This window comes from Poeciliopsis prolifica, unplaced genomic scaffold, assembly GCF_027474105.1.
Source record: "Poeciliopsis prolifica strain line A6 unplaced genomic scaffold, Auburn_PproV2 SCAFFOLD007, whole genome shotgun sequence".
NCBI lineage: Eukaryota > Metazoa > Chordata > Actinopteri > Cyprinodontiformes > Poeciliidae > Poeciliopsis > Poeciliopsis prolifica.
In genome coordinates this window covers 5,100,508-5,119,736 of record NW_026562382.1, presented here as the reverse complement: position 1 = coordinate 5,119,736, position 19,229 = coordinate 5,100,508, and the positions used below count along the sequence as shown (strand labels likewise).

At 42.5% G+C, this 19,229-nt stretch overlaps 4 protein-coding genes across 4 annotated transcripts; 2 read left to right on the top strand and 2 right to left on the bottom strand.

Annotated features, from left to right (window-relative positions):
• Positions 1–221: 221 nt before the first annotated feature.
• On the bottom strand, positions 222–3,580 carry cln5 (CLN5 intracellular trafficking protein). The gene is made up of 4 exons (XM_055031822.1): positions 3,394–3,580; positions 2,384–2,558; positions 1,953–2,178; positions 222–1,247 (listed from the first exon to the last, which is right to left on the bottom strand). Exons 1-4 carry the CDS (start codon positions 3,486–3,488, stop codon positions 760–762), a joined length of 984 nt encoding a protein of 327 aa, XP_054887797.1. The 5' UTR covers positions 3,489–3,580; the 3' UTR covers positions 222–759.
• A 1,583-nt stretch (positions 3,581–5,163) lies between these two features.
• On the top strand, positions 5,164–8,293 carry zgc:162944 (uncharacterized protein LOC569993 homolog). The gene is made up of 4 exons (XM_055031825.1): positions 5,164–5,408; positions 6,519–6,690; positions 6,812–7,010; positions 7,836–8,293. The coding sequence occupies exons 1-4, from the start codon at positions 5,211–5,213 to the stop codon at positions 8,029–8,031; spliced, it is 765 nt and encodes a 254-aa protein (XP_054887800.1). The 5' UTR covers positions 5,164–5,210; the 3' UTR covers positions 8,032–8,293.
• An 81-nt stretch (positions 8,294–8,374) lies between these two features.
• On the bottom strand, positions 8,375–12,076 carry acod1 (aconitate decarboxylase 1). The gene is given in 5 exon segments (XM_055031794.1): positions 8,375–9,824; positions 11,083–11,282; positions 11,493–11,582; positions 11,730–11,978; positions 11,981–12,076. Coding segments are annotated over 5 exon segments (1,596 nt in total). The 3' UTR covers positions 8,375–8,863.
• Positions 12,077–15,662: 3,586 nt separating this feature from the next.
• Positions 15,663–18,396, top strand: kctd12.1 (potassium channel tetramerisation domain containing 12.1). Its single transcript, XM_055031823.1, has one exon. It carries the CDS (start codon positions 15,895–15,897, stop codon positions 16,753–16,755), a length of 861 nt encoding a protein of 286 aa, XP_054887798.1. The 5' UTR covers positions 15,663–15,894; the 3' UTR covers positions 16,756–18,396.
• Positions 18,397–19,229: the final 833 nt, after the last annotated feature.

Below are 19,229 nucleotides of genomic sequence, written 5' to 3'. Positions count from 1 at the left end.
GAAAGACTTTCTTACCTCTTGTTAACTCACTGACTCATTCCAATGCCCTCCACCATTACTGCCATCCCTACAAAATCTGTGCAACACATCCAAAAACCTACTGAGTATAATAAAGCCACATAAAAAAGAAACTTCAACCTTTGATTTTGAAAATGACAGGAAAGGTGCTTCTGTGTCATATCTGAATTATAAATTAAAACTTTCCAGACAATTTGATTAAAACTTTCCAGACAATTTGATCAACATAAAAAGTTACTTAGAAAATAATACATATGTGAAACTGTTATGGATGCTGAGAGCAATGCTACTAGTTGCAAAAAATACTTGGAACGTTGGTTGGAATAAATCTTTGAAGTAGATTTAAGGACAATTTTATCAGGTATGCCTGGTACATCAGATGTAACTATGGCCATTTTTATTTAAATCAGCTCTTTCAACACTTTCTTTTATTTGTCTGTGAGGTTTGAAATTGTACATCTATGGCATCTCCATATACTTATTAGATACAATTAGATCAGGTTAGATCAGGTTTTGTTTAAACAATGTCTCCACCTAGAGGTCAGACAAGGATCATTCACCCACCCACAACAAATATTTTAAAAGGTGAAATCATAGCAGCGTGCTTTCCTGCAGAGAAGGGGAGAAGGGAAAGTGTTACTGTGTTAAAACAACCAACTCAGCATGAAAGTTAGCAAATGCTGGCAGGACTAGTCATGAATTGTAAACTTAAAAGACATTTTCAAGGAAACAGGTTGGTTGTTAAGGCAAAGGCACCTCTTCATACGTGATCTGCACGTATGGATGTTTCATTGGCAGGTGCCAGTACTCAAAGTTGTAATACAGGTAGAAACTCTTGTCCAGCACAACCTCCTTGTAAGCCTCCAGCAGGCTGAAAGCGAGGTCGAAGATCGACTGGTGCGGCCTGAACGTGTGGTAAAACTGCCGGATGTCCGTCGCGAGGTTTTTCAGCGCCGGTTGCCCGAATATGGCGCTGTCGTTGCCCAGGTACCTGGGCTCTCCGCTGAACAGATAGATCTTGGTGTAGTTGGTCTGCGAGCGGCTGGACAGCTTGGCTCCCAGCTCGGTCAGCTTCTTGTACGTGCGATGGACGAACTGGGAGCAGTCGTACGACTCGAACCACACCGTTGCGTTCGGACCGGGGTCAGAGCGAACGGTCCAGGTCTCGTAGTAGATCCCGGTCTCGTTGTCGTCCTGCACCCACTGAGCCATCGCGTTGAACTGACTCCCTGCAGGACAAAAAGTGGGGTTCAGGAAAAGTAAGTGCTGATAACAGTGGAAGCGCTCCATTATGGTCATTGACGTTACAGCGATGTAAAAGACTCCGTACCACTTTAGAGATTTCTTCTGTTTTTGCTTTTACGTGTTTTACTGTAAATTACCAACCAAATTTTTATATCAGAGAAAAATAACCTGAGTAAATGCTAAACTCTGTTCTTAAAGAATGGTTTAGATTTATTTTTAGAAAAGACAGTTAAAATCTACATCTGAATAAATAATACATTTCCTGTGATTTACCACCTTCTCCATTCTGCTTCAGTCATCACAAACATCATAGATGAGACTCTTCTAACATGAAGTAGACTAACGGGTGTCAAACAGCACTGCATCATACCCAGATCTAAAGGGAATTTGAAAACAAGTCATAAACAAAGTCACTGAAATCTATTATTTCTAAGTCTTTGGTGCTAAAGTGAAATATTAATATTAACCACCGATAAAACTCAGATTTGCTCAAGTTTTATTTGATACGATGTAAAATTTGATATTCTTTTGACACATTTACGATCCATGGGAAAGCAAAAACCAGAGATCTGTCAGAAAAAATAAAATGGGTTACAAAGAACTGCATTTATTTCTGGGCGATGGGAGGTTTGGTGCAGCTACAGCCTGGGGACAGTAACAAATGCAGATTGCCAACAAAAAAATATCACCTGTCACTTCTCCTATTTTCTCCAGGGTCCCGTTCTGCGACCAGTGCACGTCATCGATGCCCTCGAAGAAGCAGGCAGCTCCCTGGTTGCACCAGAAGGGGGCGAACATCTCCGGGCGGAGGTGAGGGAACGTGCAGTTGCCCAGCTGGAAAAGCTCGTACCACTCCATGGTGTAGTTGGCTCCAGTCTCCAGGCTGCTGAAGCCGATGGCGTCGTGCATGATGTGCTGCAAGGCAAAACACGGAAACTTTGGCTTGAGAAGACATTCGTGCAGCTGCATTTCTATTAATACTGAGCTCCACCTCAGCTTCCACAATGCTGCTATTTCAGATTATTTTGAAGTACACAGTTCTTTCATACCGATGTTACATGAACTGAAAGCTGCAGAGAGAAATACCTGAAATGGAAATGTCAAAGATTGATGCACTTACGAACTTCCCCAGCACATCTCCGTACTTGAATTCCCACACAGGCGTCTGCAGCCGGTAGACAGAGACCACGTCGCTGTCTCGTATGGAGGGAAAGCGTCCATCACGGTCTCCAGTGGGGCAGAAGGGGTAGAGAGCGTCGCAGTACGGGTCCACAGGAGGTCGCCGGTCAAAGCGCCTGATGAGAACAAAGGAATGCGGGATGGAGAGTCATGATCACGTCACTTTGGAACCATTTAACAGCAACCTCTACAGCTACCATAGTAATAAGCAAACGCACTTTCAGGGGCCAACAATGTCAGTTTTAGATCTCCTGTAAATGATCTCAAGATTTATACATTTTTTAAAAAGTCAGGCTCTAAACACTGAAATTACTAATTAAATTTGTTTGCTGGCTTGTCGTGCTTGGACACAACAAGACTATAGAATTCAACTTGTGGAATTTGTATTTTGTGTGATAAACCAAAACAAAGCGCTGATTACCGAGGAATAAGGAGGAAAAACATTTCAACGTCTTAAACTATTAAAAAATGTTTCACTTTGTTGAACCTTTCATTAAAGTCTTTTTGGGTTTTGTCTCTAAAAGGTTTGCACATCTAGAGATTGAAGATCTTGTTCATTTTCTTTTGGAACTTCATTCATGCAACTTCATTTTCAAGTTGCATGTAGATATGGACTTTGACTAGGTCATTCCAGCACATGATCTAAAACACTCCAGGTGTCTGTTTCGTGTTGCCATCCTGGGAATCGACCTCTGCTCCAATTGTGTAAAGGGGAGTAAACTTTTCTTTTTTTAACTGTACGACACTAAACATTACTGATGCAAAAATCGTTTGTTCTATTTGCTGACACTTTAATCTATTAACAGCAATTAACATCAGTTTCACTCAGTTCCTTAAAAGTGACACAAAGTAGAAGCTGAACTGAAACAAGTCTTCAACCAAAAAGCTACATTTGTGACGCAGCCCACCCCAGTGTCCACTCAGTCACGTGACGCGCTGCTGACCGCATACCTGTAGGGAACAGGCCACCGCTGTCGTCCGTCTGCCCGCAGCTGAGCGACAGCGTGAAGGGAGAGGAGCAGCTTCACGCACACGGAGAGCTCCATGCGGGACACGACGCAGCCCGACAGATAAAACCTGAAATACCGAGACAGTCACGGTTGATTGTTTTCACATGACTCTTCCTCTCCAAGCCCACTTCCTGTTTCACCGGGTCACGTGGGTTCGCTGGTGAGACGTATAGCGTGACATCACTGAAACGGGAGAAGAAAATCAACTTCATTGGTCATTTATTTACTTAAAAATAATTTAAAATGTATATGTATATATATTTTTTGCTTTTAACAACTCGACGTAATCATCGTCAGTAATGATCATCTTTCTGATTAAAATATTGAAGCTTTAAAAGTAAAAAAAAAAAAAAACTTACTTTTTTTTCCTGCAGGGAATAAAATTAGTTTTTCTGGTGGAGGTTTTAGTTTGAAATTTCACATTTGCAAAACACAATTAATGCTAGTTTATTTTTAATATTTCCATATGAAAATTATGGAGTTGCCGTGACATAAAAATGAATAATGAATCATTCTTTGCTCATAATTGACTAGAACAAGGTGTTTGGTCTGTGGTTCGTTTATTAAATGGAGGTATTGTGTCTTTTGAAGACTTCAGTGTTAAATATAACTTGCAAATAAATAAAAGTGAATTTCAAAAGATCTTTAGAGCCATTCCCCCAAGTATTTGATATACAGCTAAATGTTTTTTTTTTTTTTTTTTTTTTAATGAGAACCCTGATTACAGAACTCTGTGCTTCCTGGACTTCTGATTAATGGGCACAGTATCACAGTATCACAAATAAAATAAGTATCACAAATAAAATAAAAAAAAAAAGGGAATGCTTAGTACTTTGTTTCCTTTTGTATCACCTCAAAGTCTTTCCAGGTGTTTACCCCTCTAAGGAATTCCTTAGACTTCGATTTGCTGTTGATGATAACACTTGTTTATTTTGTGATGTGTGATATTCATCTTTTCTATGAATGTGTGTATTGCAAAGCAGTGTTGTGCACCACTGGCTTCTCCCCCAAAGTATCCAAACTTACCTGAATTTTCTAAGAGAGACATTATTGTGGGGACTCTGAGAAATGAAAAGAAATTTGAAAGGCTACTCAATGCAATAATTATCATGGGCAAGATTTTCATTCACAAATGTCATTTTCTTAAAGCCAAACCATCTTCCCCCACTTCTCACTAGGAACTCTGCCACCTCTTCTTGTCTCTAAAATTCATGGACAAAGAACAAGATGCAGAACTGTATAATGTGATAAACAATTTGAAACTGCTGTAAAACCCCTAATGGCTTGCTTTTTGTTTGTTTTTTGTTCTTTTTATTTTCTTTCGTCCTTTCTGGGTCGGCTTCTTCAGGTTTTTCAGGCCTGTGTGCAGTTGATGCCGATACCATGTTTGTTGCACATGATGGTAATAAAAAAATATTTTTTTGATTTTTTTAACAAAACATTTATTTAAAATTATAAAGTGCACAAAACACAATTAAAACAGATCACATCAGGAAAAGCTTAAAAATATATATTAAATGAGGTGCTTTTTAAATATCAGTTTTCCCTGAGTTGATATTTTGCACAATATCTCATTAAAACCCCATCGCTGCGGGGAATTGTCCATGTTCTCAGTGGCTCTGGAAGCAAAACTCCAGAAGAAGAAGAAGCAGACGCTCCTGTTCAAACACACGGGGGCGCCAGTGAGTTAACGAACACCGTCTGACGCTCCCTGTAATCCACAGAAGAGGAAGCAGCGCGAGAAAGGGGCTGTCCGACATGCTGCTCAGCCTTCTCCAGCACTCTGGTCGCAGCTTGCTGGCTCCCAGGACGCTCCAGACTCTGAATAAAAGCCTTTATTCCTCCCAGATGGCTAAACGCGTAGCTGTGGTGCTGGCGGGCTGCGGGGTTTATGATGGCAGTGAAATCCACGAGGCCTCGGCTGTCCTGGTCCATCTGAGCAGAGGAGGCGCCGCAGTAAGTCTGCTTCATCTGCAGGGTCTGTGGTTTGCTGGCGACAGTATGAACTGGCCACGTTGAAGTCGGTCAGAAGTGTCCAGGACGTCAGAGTTACACAGAGGGCCGACGATCTGCGTGACAGTGACCTGACCTCTACAACCTGCACAGTGACGTTAGGGAAGCTGAAGTTGGCTTCCGGTTGGGAGAACTGATAAAACCCAGTTTGAAAGATTCTGCCAACCCCCTCAAACATTGTTCCTGTCATTGTGGCCAAGGAGCTCAAAATGGAAATGTTGCTCAAAATTTCAGTTGATCTTAAAGAGGTCGGGTCTTGGAGCAGGGGCTACTGTCTTGGTCTTTATTCTCACATGTTGTTGAAGTGGAGACACTGGAGCGTCACGTCCTTTGGAGGAAGTCCAGACTTGGACAGCATCACTGCCTGGTTTGGCAACTCAAGTGTTCAGGATCAAAATACTCTGCAATGCGACGAGAGAACAGCTGAGAGGACCATAGGGTGCGCTCGCCCCGCCAGTCCACTTGAAACTGGTTTTCTGATGGGTTAGACACTCAAATATTAATAACATCTAATATAATGTCAGTAAAGGCCAGTTTAAATGCGCTCTAGCATTTCTGATAAAGAGCGTTCAGGGAGAATTATGCCTGAAGCTTGTTGATAAGCAAAAGCCAGGTTTCACTGAAACTTGACGCAAAGCATATCTTCAAATTTTACTGTTTGCTCTTGTAGCTTTAAACGTGCATGCATATTTTTGACCCTGTGTAGATTGGAGGAAATAAACCCATTTTGAAACTTAATTTTACTGCATCACTATTCCATCTGGGAAAAAGAATGGTTCAAATCCATGTTTTAAAGCCCAAAACACAAAATTTTTGACATCCATGCATATTGCTGGCTTTCCTCTTCCTTCTGGGTGTTCCAGCCAGCGATGCATTCACTGGCAGCTCAAACGTGAACATGTCGGTCTTTAAAACAAGCAAATATAAAAAGCTCCTCAAGAAATCAGATACTTATTTTTTTTATTTTTTTCAAAATTTTAGTTTTCAGTTTGCGATGCTGGTTGCGTTCTGTCAAAAAAAATGGCTTCCTCTGTATTTTTTTCTCGCTCACAGGTGCAAATGTTTGCTCCCAATGTCGACCAGATGCACGTGATCAATCACCTCAAAGGTGAACCTTCTGAGGAGAAGAGAAACGTTCTGGTGGAGAGCGCTCGTCTCGCCCGCGGGAACATCCAGGATCTGTCTAAGCTCAGTGCCAAAGACCATGACGCCATCATATTCCCAGGTTTATTGACCAACTCTACAGCCTACTTGATTGCAGTGCTTTCTTTCCCTCTCGACAGATGCTACTGTGGGCGGTGGAAGTGAAAGTTGTGCTGTGACTCCCGTTTTTTGTCATTTCTCAGGTGGTTTTGGGGCGGCGAAGAACCTGTGTACGTGGGCAGTGCAGGGTAAGGACTGCTCGGTCAACGACGAGGTGAAGGCCGCTCTGCAGGCGTTCCACAGCGAAGGCAAACCCATCGGCCTCTGCTGCATCTCGCCCGTCCTGGCAGCAAAGGTGCTCCCGGGCTGCGAGGTCACCGTCGGCATCGAAAAAGACAACAAGTAAGTCTTTAGACGTTCCAAACCGGGTAGAAATCAGAGAAATGAAGCAAATGCCTTTCCATCGAACCTTAATCCCTAGTGAAACTGCAGATTTGATAAACAAACAAATTCCATCTTTTTTCATAACTACTTATGAAAGAGAAATTGAGCAGTTCTCCTAACCCCAAGTTCCTCTGGATGTTCAGAACAGTGTAGCCGCACGACCACTAGAGTTTTGGCATGAGTTTTCCTCATGTTGACAAAAAAGGAAGCATTTTCAGGGAACGTGCAAATGCTGCAGGGATGGTTTCACAATGTCGGGCAAATGACCATTTACAATAATCAGGTTGTACGCGTGGATTTTATGACACGTGCTGTTTCATAGCAGTTTTCATCTCTGACTGTGACAATGAAACTCAAGCTGTCAAGACTTTAGAAGTGATCAAATCATCGGAGGTGAAGCTGGAGTCAAACTATAAAATATTCCTGATGAAAGAAGAGACTAGAGGACCAATGAGAGGTTCCATCATGGAGGATCTTGAGTTTTTCTCTGCAGCATAAGTTCATATTTTTTCTTTACTGAGCGAAAGGAAAAACTTTAACCATCTGACATTTTCTGCAGACTAGAATGGTTAATCTCAGGCTTATAAGATTCTGCTGTCCTAGTCCAAATGTACAGATGGCCATAATGACCAATCACTTCCACAGTTTTTTTATGTTAAAGTACTTCAAACTTGTAAAAAAAAAAGATTCTGGTACAAAAAAAGAACAGTTTAATTGTCTGACAATTAAACCGTCACTTCATGCAGCAAGTAACTCTTTTTTTTCTTTTTTTTGTCCGCTCAGGTATCCAGATACGGCGGGCACGGCCGAAGCCATCAACCAGCTGGGCTGCAAGCACATCAGCAAGAGCGTCGGCGAGAGCCACGTGGACGAGAAGAACAAGCTGGTCACCACCTGCGCCTTCATGTGCGACGCTCCCATCCACGAGATCTTTGACGGGATCGGATCCATGGTGCAGGGCGTCTTGAAGATGGCCTGATTCGGCAGAAACAAATGTTGGAGATTTGTAGATTTGCCAATATATTTTTGTAGACTGCTACTGAGTTGACGTCATGGAGATTTAAACTCCATTAAAAACAGATGGTCCTGAAATGTTAGCTTTTGGGGGGTAGTTCTGACATCTGCATCATGTTTGACATTTTTCATTGACAGAAAAAAGGATTTATTTCATTGTATTCAAACACTATCATTGTTCATTACATTTCTGAAGATCAATAAAGAAAACTTGCTTTGCAGTTCAATTTATTTCACCCAAATCACTCCGGCAACAAAAAATACATAAATACATTTTCTTACAAGATTATGTAGTACAAATATAAAGATGCAGCATTATATGTTTTCCAGGCATGTCATGGCATTTTAAAGTACAAACGAGTAACTCCTAGCTTCACTTAAAAAAAATTATGTATATATAAAACATGACTTAAAAGAAATTGGACTTTGTAATTTAGCGCCTTGAAATTGGGGCTCTGTCTCTTTAAGAAGCTCCTGCTCTTTCCAACAGGTCACATTCAACATCATCACAAAATTCCTTTAACAATTTTACCATTTCATTATATAGTAAGTAACTCCTTTTATTAGCTCAGTAGATATTCAGTTCAGAGGTTTGCTGATTTCTGCTGGCTAGTCTGAAGGAGCTGAGTTGCTGGGGAGCAGGAGAGGGTGAAAAAGGCAGCGCTTGTTTAGACCAGAAGGATAATTCATGAGAAAAAAATGAGAGCAACACTTCAGGTCTGCTTTTGATGAGGGAATAACACTATACCATGACGATGAATATAGTTTGCATAACACTGTCTCTTTAAATCAAGCAGTCAGATCGTTCCTGTGCTGTACACTTGCTCGAGTGTGTTACTGGTCCTCCTCAGATACGAGCCCAAGACTGAGCTCTCCGTCACTTTCTCAATGTTCCCAATCACATCAATCACTCCCTCCACTCCTTCCGCGCACAATACCGACGATGCATTAACTATGAACTTCTCCACCAGGTCCTCCTGACTCAGTGGCTTTCTCCAGTGGCCGTAAAAGGTATTGCATCTGGCTGTGCAGCTTTCTCCCTGAGCTGTCTCTATCTGGACCTCGCAGTACATCTTGTCGAAGCTGGGATGGTTGTCTGCCGGCGTCTTCACCTCAACTTTAGAAAGGAGCTCCTTTAGAGCAGGACGGTTAATTTGAGCTGGATCGAAGGAAGCCACCGTCACTTTGCCGTCCAGCAGGGCCGAGCAGGCGTTGAACTGGAAGGAGTGCCTGGCCTGATGCTCTGTGGTGGGAAAGGGGCAGTTAATGTACTTGGACGGAGGCACTCTCAGGGTGACCCTCTGGATCTGGCTGAGGTCAAAGTTCCAAGCCGCCTCTTGGAGCTTCCCACGTGCTGCTAGGGTTGCGTCCACCAGCCAGTGCATGGCCAGGTGAGCCGGGATTCGCTTGAATGCCACATCCTGATCTTCCAGGATCCACCTGAAGGCACCAGAGGCACAATCTGGCATCGTGGAAGGGCTGTAGTCATTGTAGTAAACTCCCAAACCGACGTCCATGTCCAGCATGGAGGGGTTTCCCTGCAGTCCCATCTGTGCCAGCTGGGCGGCTTCTAAGCCTCTCCGAGCTGCGTTCCCTATGTGGAACGGCTTGGTTTGAGTGCCTGCGTTGGCCAGAGGCGCCCCGGCAGAGGAGGCTGCGATGGCCAGCGCGTGACTGCACTGAGAAGGAGACAGGCCGAGGAGTTTGGCCGAGGCCGCGGCGCTCCCCATCACTCCAACCACGCTGGGAGGGTGAAACCTGAGGATTCAAAACAAAGGGTCAAGTTAGAATATCTGTGGACAATAAAACAATTTTCTGAGCTCGTAAACTCTAGAAACATCATGAGATAGCAATACATCAAATACAGCTAAAATCTGAAAGTATTGAAACCTTTAAATTTTTGTGTCATGTTGCAGCTATAATACGATGCATTTTATCGGTAGGGGCTGAAACAAAGCAGTAGAAATATGCAGTTGTACCACATCAGCATGTCAAACCAAAGCTGGAACACCAGGCGAGAAGATTGTTGAAATAGTAAAGACAATGAGTTCAATGAGAAAGAGGCAGGAAATGGTTTGCATTTCGCCACAAACCACACAGGATGTGCAGCAATCGTGTGGTAAAAGGTGTTCGGGTCAGATAACATGTTATTCTTTATCAGGAACACGGAAAACACCTGCAAACACTGAAAAAAAAAAAGTAGAAAAACACTCCAGACGAGGGTCGAGATTCAGAATAACAACCTGAAACTCAACCAGAGCATTTTAGACTAAAGCACACACATTTCTCCTTCTCTCTCTCTCTTTCTTTCTCTCTCCGCTTTTAGAATGGCCACACCTAAATCCAAATAAGAAAACTTGAAGATGGATGTTGACAGAGCTTCTCCACGCAATCTGACTTAAGTTGAGCCATTTTGCAAAAGAAGAGACGAAAGACTTGAATTTGTAACTGCAGTGAAAAGGCGGAGGGGGGCTCCCAAACTTTTCCTTGCTGTGGTCCCTCAAAACACATTAACCTCTGACCCGGGGCCCCCTTTGATAATCCACAGACACAATGCTGCTAAATATATGAAGAAACGTCGACCCTGAAGCCACTATAGCACCCCCTGGCGGCCCCTACGTTGTAAAACACGGGTCTAAAGTACATTCAGGAAGCCTGAATATAAATACTATACTTCAGATTTTATTTGCACAAATATAGTCATATGTCATCTTCCTTCCTCTTTACATTAAAGTTATTTCAACATGACAAAATAGGGAAAAATTCAAGGGTTACAAAAACTTTTGCAGTTTTGTAATCTCTGGTAAACAAAACTGTAATGTAATAATAATTAAAAAAAAAACCTCCTGCACTATTGATACACTTTTTATGACTCACAGTTGTTGTTTTTTTAATATAACTGGGTGTATAAGCCTTTTAAGGCTCAAATGTTTTCAGGGATTCATCCACTTGCAACTGGGTGGGAATAATTTGAACGAAAACTTAATGGTTTTAGAGAATGTCAAAGGTTTCCCACCTTTCGGGGATATTGTAAGCCTCCCTGGAGAATCTAATCAGCCTGCCTTGCACCTCGATGCCAACATTGAACGCCAGCAGCAAGTCCAGACCAGACGGCCGGCCGGGCAGCGTCTCGGCCAGGGCCAGCAGAGCCGGCAGAACGGCTCCAGAAGGATGAGTCGCTGGATGCCAAGTGTCATCAAAGTCCATGGAGTGAACCTTGAGTCACAGAGGTCACCAAAGGTCAAAAGAGAGGCAAATCATACAACGCACGAAATTTTGCAGGAGTGTTTGCGTCTTGTCTGATGAACACCCTTTTAATATGTTTTGTTGAGATTTTACCAACACAATAATATAAAAGCAGTTGCAAAAAGCTGTGGCTGGAACGTGATGAAATGTGGAAAATATGGAGTTGGAGGGTTTACTTACTGCGACGCCGTTGACGAGCGCGGCGTAACAAGGAGGCAGCATCACCTCTGATCTTCCCCAAACGCTGCTGCTGCGCTCAGAGGTGAACAGCTGTAATCAGACCAATGCATGAAAAGTGATCTTTAGTGAGCAGCAGCGCTCGTTTGCAGATTTTACTCAAAGCCTCAAAATCTCAGCATGAATAGGTGAAGTGAGCAGGACTTAGGACAACGGATGATTCGTTTTGCCTCGGGTTACCTGGCTGTACTTAAGAGCCTTGTTGAAGACAGCTGTCCGGGTTCCTAACAGCCCAACACCCAGGGTGTCCAGCATCATCCTTTTGCTCCTGTTAATCACACCATCTGTCAGCTGAGAGGCACGCAGGGCGTGGATAGCAGCTCCAAAGCTCTTGGTAATACCCTGGAGTAGTGGAAACAAACAAACAAAAAAACACAGCTGCTTGAGAACAAAAAAGCTTAATGTGGAACAAATAGAGCAAAATGCAAAAAACAAAAAAAAAAAAAAGCTGAGAAAGTATTGCAGAGAAAACGCTGAGAAAATATAAATCTGTAAGTGTAAGAAATCCACGATACCTTCCGCAGCATTGTTCGCACTCAACCAGGCTCTGAAGTGACAAAACCTATAGGAGCCCTCGTCTTTTTATAGTTAGCTCGCCTGCGTGAGGACCGGTCGGCCAAATTTCCAAAGTGGCTACAATCCACCCTCGATGAGAAGTGTGCACTTTCACAATGAGTGGATGTTTCCTTATCCTCCTGATTCTGCCGACCGTTTTGGGAAAAGTGCAGCGAATAATAATGCTTTTGTTTTAGTGTCAACATCATCTTCTTAAATGGCATGTTGAATTATAAATATAATGCTTGGAGACAAGTCAAGCGGTCCGGTGAAACTAAAACTGAACTCTTTGGCCATTTTGAGGAAAAAAGGGGAAACTTGCGAGCCTGAGATCATCATTGCTACTGTCAGCATCATGTTGTGGGGGTATTTGCTGAAGAAGAGACAACTTGGATTTCACGCATTCGATGGTATGACAAGGAAAGAACATAATGAGGAAATATTGAAATGACGGGTAAAATATCAGTCAGGAAGTTAAAGCTTGGGAAAAAAATAGATGGTGACATCAATTAACCAAATTAGTCACAAAATGGCTTAAAGACAACAAAGTCATCACAAATCCCTAATCTGTAGAGTTTGTGGGAATATCTGAAGGTACGTATTTGAGCAAAGCAGCCTGCAAATCTGGCTCTTTTGCACCAGTTCTGACTCCAGCAATGGGTCAAAACTCCCAACAAAGTATTGTGAAACGTCTTCATGCAAAACATTTGACTTAAGTTATTCAGCATAAATGGAACGAAACCAAATGAGGAAACGTATGTAAACTTATGAAAGTGAAAGAAGTAATAAAGCAAAAGTAAAAAAAAAAAAATTGTAAAGAAATAAAAAGAGATCCAATTTATTAGTCTGGAACTTAGAAAAATAAATAATGTTATAGATATAATTTTATATATTATTATATATCCTAATCCCACCTGGCCTAAAACAAGAACACTTTTGTGTATCAGTGAGAAATATAAATGCAGTCATCTGTTTTCAGTCGTATCTAAATACATTATCTTTTTAACCTTGAAAAAAAAATATTATTCTTGCATGATTTTCTAGCATGGTTGCAATCAAAAACATTGTTAAATGTCTATTTCCGACTTTCATACAGAACTAATAGATTCAAAAAGAGCTACTTGGCCTTCCGTACCGTATCATGACCTGGAATAAAAAGACTTGTCTTTCGCAATACGCGGGTTTTTGAGACGACAGACAATGGAAATTCAGTGTTTTGAAATAGGAAGTTCTATGCAGAAAAATTTGTCACGAGTCTCAACCAGTCACCAACCAGTCACCAACCCACAGTCCACTGACAAAGATTATTTGACTTCAAATGGATAAAGATGGAAATGAAGAAATTAGAAAAACAGACAATTGCTCCAAAAAAAAAAAAAAGGGACAATCTTAAAAGTTGTTGTTATGCGACTTTAATGAATAGGGCGTATGAATTACACAGAGTGTTAATTACACTCTTTGTAATTAACATCAAGCACAAGAAAGTTACGCAACTTTAAAAATGACAAGTTATGGTTTCAATACAGCATCTGTGAAGATTTCCAAGAAGTATTATTCATATTTTCCTTACTGGTATTCTACTCTTGCGCTTACAAAGGTACACAGCAATATTTTAAATTCGCTCATTTTAATTTCTCTTCTAAACATATTTTATTTACGGCTGGCTTTGTGGCTTCATTCTAACTCCATCTTTACACGAGAGTCCCAAATAGAGGTTTTCATAATGACTAACAAGGGTCTGTTTAGATGATCATTTATTACCTTTATTCTTTGAATACACCTAAGAAAATTCAGTTTGACAATAGCTTGCAGGGATTTTTACTTCTCTTTCAAGCAATCCAGTCCCCAACTTCCTCAAAGACTTCCCCTTTTTTCATACCTCAGAAAAATCTTATACATTTCCTTTTCCAGTCTCACGTTAAATATCATTTTGCAGAACAAACTCACTGGCATGGTATATGCTTCTTTTCTCCCTGTACCAGGGAAACTATACTTCATTTGTATGCCTTTATTGGAGCATATTGTGCAACTTGAAACAGGGCTGCTGCCAGGAATCTTGGCAAAAAATGTAATTGGGCCCCCCCTCACACAGCTCCTATTACAATTTCTTAAGTCTATCTGACCCTTCAAAAGCTTCACAAGTTTAAAGGCATATAACTGCTTTGCTTTCTTTGGTCCAATACTGATGCTAGCACAATATTTGCTGCTCATGAATGAATAAATAAATGGATTGTGGAGGGCCCCCTGTTGGTCTGGGGCCCTTAGAAATGTCATCACTGCTCCTGAGATGAAAGCCCTCATTTCCTGATTTTGCTTCTCCTCTCTATAAGGACAGGATTTATGTTCAGTGGCTGCATTTCCATGTCCAGGACTGTAGGTGTCGCTCTTTCCATGTTTCTTGTCCGTCGCCTAAGAGTAACAAATATCAGCTGGAGTGATTCTGGAGCATCAAGAGAGGCTCGTTCACAAATGGAGAACCATAATGAGCATTGAGAGGGTTCAAGAGTTTCCCGTTGTGATGCTTAAGGAGGTGAAAAGGTGAAGCCATGAGACAAAATGATGAGATCGAAAAATGCATACAGGAGGCATTCATAAAATAAAATAAAATATTTTATTTTATTCTTCTTCAAAGAAGAAGAGCAACTTCTTGGATCTTGTACTCTCCTTTCTCAAGTTCATATTAGGGTTTATAATCCATATACAGATTGAAAATGAATTTATTGAACTTATCCAGTTTAAAAAGTGAAAGTTAATTATTGGTGTAATTATTGCATTTTTCCAGTAACTTTGATAAGTAGGCCTATGGCTTACAGATACAGAAAACCTAAAATTCAGTGTCTCAGAAAATTACAGTAATCCATAAAAGTGATACAAAAATGTTTTTTTTTCTTTTCTTTTTCTACTTTAGAAATCAACCTAAAACATGTCTGCATCCAATCATCAGCATCTGCACTGACTTTGGATTTGATGGAAACTTCACTCGAGGCCTCCTCTGACTTTCTGTTCCCCACTCCGTTCAGACTGCGGGATGTTCATTTCCAGTTGAGATGCATCATTTATTTTCATAAAAGGAGGACTGTGCAACACCGAGCAGTAGTTCCATCTTTTCCTCCTCAGTCAGATGAGATGACCCCTGACGTTGAAGTTGAGTCAAGCTGCAGTAGGCTACTTGCGATTTGATTTGCTCATAAAGTCTGGAATGCCCTATATTTGCTTCAGAATTTTTTTTCTCGTTTTTTCTCGAAGGAGTTTCTCCTTCCACTTAACCTTCTGTTAACGTGCGGAAACAGCTCTCTGTGTGTGAACAGCCTGTTTATATGAGAAAATGACTTTTCTGAAGATAAGACTTTGACTTATCAGCTAATACACACTTGACATTGACCACTTTGTGTGAATGAATTTGTAAAACTGAATTACAACTCTGTTTTGGGGGGGAGGGTGATGTTCTATTCAAAATGGAAGGGGTGGGAAATGCCCCCTTCATGTCTCTCTGAGGTAGCGCCCCTGGAACCTGAAGATATCATTTGCGCTCATCCTCTCCTCTCCATCCTTGTCTGTCCGCGCTTGTATTCGCTTGTGAGAGGCGAGCAAGAAAACGGGAGTAGGAGCAGCAGAGACGCCCCTCACAGCAGCGTCTCAACAGTTAAATGCTAATTTACCAGCCACCCCTGTGAGTACGCGCACACACGCACATGGTAAGCTCAGTCTTCATAAGCAGGCTGCCGCCGCTGGCACCTCGTTGTTCCTTCCCACTGATCCTCCCGCTGCAGCGCAGAGCGGCTCGGAGAACATGGCACTGGCCGACACGGAGCGCGCCGCGTCCGGCTGCGGGGACTCGGGCTCCCCGTTCTCGGAGATCGTCGAGCTGAACGTCGGCGGGCAGGTGTACGTGACCAGGCACAAAACTCTGATCGCCGTGCCGGACTCGCTCCTGTGGAACATGTTCAGCAAGAAGTCCCCCAAGGAGCTGGCGAGAGACAGCAAGGGACGCTTCTTCTTGGACAGGGACGGCTTCTTGTTCCGATACATCCTCGACTACCTGAGAGACCTGAACTTGGTCCTTCCGGACTACTTCCCGGAAAAGAGCCGCCTGCAGAGGGAGGCGGACTTTTTTCTGCTGCGGGACCTGGCTAAGCGCCTCAGCCCGCGGGTGAGCAAGGACAACTCGATCAGCGAGGAGATCGGCCAGAGCGACACTGAGGACGGCGCGCAGTGCTCATCCTCCTCCGGGGAGCCGTTGCGCGCCCTGTCCGCCGGCGCGGCCGTGCGCTCACCGTCCCTGGACTCCAGAAAGTCCGGGTACATCACCGTGGGATACCGCGGCTCCTACACGATCGGCAGGGACATCCAGACCGACGCCAAGTTCCGGAGGGTGGCGCGCATCACCGTGTGCGGCAAGACCTCTCTGGCCAAAGAGGTGTTCGGGGAGACGCTGAACGAGAGCAGGGACCCGGACAGGCCCCCGGAGAGGTACACCTCCCGCTACTACCTGAAGTATAATTTTCTGGAGCAGGCGTTTGACAAGCTGACAGAGGCGGGCTTTCACATGGTGGCCTGCAGCTCCACGGGAACCTGCGCCTACACCAGCAACGATCCAAACGAGGACAAGATCTGGACAAGCTACACCGAATATGTCTTCTGTCGGGAATAAGCTCATTCGTGCCATTTCGATGTAAAAAAAATGTACATAGAAAAACAAAATCTAGAAAAGACTGTCTTTTCAAAAGTTCTTGTTTTGAATCGTAGGGAACGAGAGACAGAGAGAAAACTGACAACTCGACTCGGAAATAGATTCTAGACGCGGTTCATTTTGTCGGTGAAACTGAATTTCACCGAGAAAATCAAACTGAATTTGTTAATTGAGCATCACATGAACAGCTGTGTCTTCAAAGTATGGGAGAAGGGATGTAGGGGGTGTTATCCTTAAAAATGTTCATTTTCCTGTGTGGGTGTTTAATTTCTCACCTGAAGTCTGAGTGACATGATTCCAGGCCTTAACTTAGAAATGACAAAGGTACTCCTGATTCTTCAAAAATGAAAAGCACAAGTTGTTACATCTAAACAGAAATGAACAAATCTCTTTATTTTTTGTCTTTGTTCCGTAAATTGGAGATTATGGTTTAGCGTTTAAGAGGGGTTCCTGATATTATTATTATTATTTTTTAAAATCATTCCACTCCAAGTAAGAGCAAATCCCTCCAAACTCAATATAACACACAGGTATTGACTTATTTAGTGCAGAAATTCAACGTTAAATTACGTTAAACTTTCTCTGCTATTTTTCATAGAACTGCATATTTATATGATTGACCAGATAAAAATGTTACCATTTTAATTTTTTATATATATAAATAATGCAGCGGTATTTAATGTTTTCTCTTTCATGTTGAATCGAATCTTCTCAAAAATGTAAAGATTACAAATGTCTGTGTGTTCAATTAGATGAGATGCATCTGATGTTGTGAACATGTTGAATGAGTCAACGGATAATCAAGATTCACCTTGGACTTGAGGCAAGTAACGAGACTTTGACTAACCCCATAACAACTTGCCTTGGACTTAAACATTAACGAGTTCAGACTTATGGCAAAAGATTTGAGACTTGGATTTTTTTTTGTGGCCTTTGTTGACAGAAGATGGGAAAGAGGCCAGAGAGAAACGGGTAGCCATGCAGCCAGTGACCAGGTATTGAACTCAGGACAGCTGTGACGTGGATTGTTACGTGGAGAACCTCCTCTAGTCATTAACCCTTGAGAATTGACTTGGACTTGTCCCTCAAGACTAGATATTACGTTGAAATTGCTCTTAAAAACAAGGGCTCTTGACGTAGACTTAGTCTTTAGTAGCATAAGATGTTATTTGGACTTGCCCCTGTAGGATTTTGTCTCGGTGCTCAGTAACCTGAGGCTTGACTCGGACCTGCTCCTTAAAGACTTGATACTTGACCAGGACTTGGAAGAAATGACATGTCACCATCTCTGCCATCTTTTGAGAACTTTCAGGAGGCGCCCCGGTGTTTGTGCTACCTGGTACGGGACAAGCAACCGCCATCATCTTCTTTGCCATATAGTCCCAGCTGACTTAACGCTGAGCTGATTGATGTCCAGGAGCTGACAAGCGGAGATTAATATTCAGTGTCAATGTACATTCAGGGCTAACTCGTTTGCCCAAGTTTTGTAGTGTCTTCTAGCAGTTTCTACCGCTGCTGTGACCATAAATGTATACGTGGAATGTTGGCTATATTTGTTACAGTGTTCAGACCTAAATAAAGCCTTCTTCTCTTTTACTCCAAGCTCTTTGCCAATCACGTTTCTCTCATAAACTGAACTATCTGTTAACATTAGTGGCATTTTTCCGCCCCATCCCTCCCCCCTGCATTTCAAACCCACCACTCCACAGGGAATCAAAGAGTCAGCCTCAAAAAGAGAGACATGCCCTGCCCGGAAATCTCAGCCCTGCACGGCGCTGGGAAAATTTGTTTCCCTTTTCGAAACCCTAAAGGCCTAACGTTGAACATTTCCCTCCCTTTCATGTTTGGCTTCTTGGATGTGCTCTGTTTCCTTTTCAACCTCACGAGAAGAAAGCCTCCACATCTGAACGTCGTTAGCATTTAAATATTGCAGGAGGACGTGCCGCTCCTATTTTGTCACACAAATTCAGCAGCGTGGCGTGTGGATGCAAATAATGCAGCTGCGCACACATGATGCCATTATCATTTGAAGTGTAAATAATGAAAGGGTCCAGCTGCACACAAATAGGAGGGTGCCGTCTGCCAGGGATTGTGGGTGAATTGAGAGTCAGTGACTGGCCAGAGTACAGCCAGCTCTCACTTGAAACCCACTCAGAAAATGGATTGTTGCACCTTCAAAATGTGGCTGGGATTAGCAAACAAACAGCAGGCCCTCTTTGGGGCACGGCAGAGACGACTTTTTGGCTAAATCATTTACCTTAGGTCTTCCTCAGCCACCATTGTAGAATTCAGTAATATTTACCCTAAATAATTATTGCATTTTTAACTTCTGCGCTGTATTTTCATTCTAAATTGATGTTTTGCACATTTGATAAAAGCAATGTGGTTGGCATCTCAACAGTCACAACAGGTTTCTCTGCTAAAATGTATTTAGT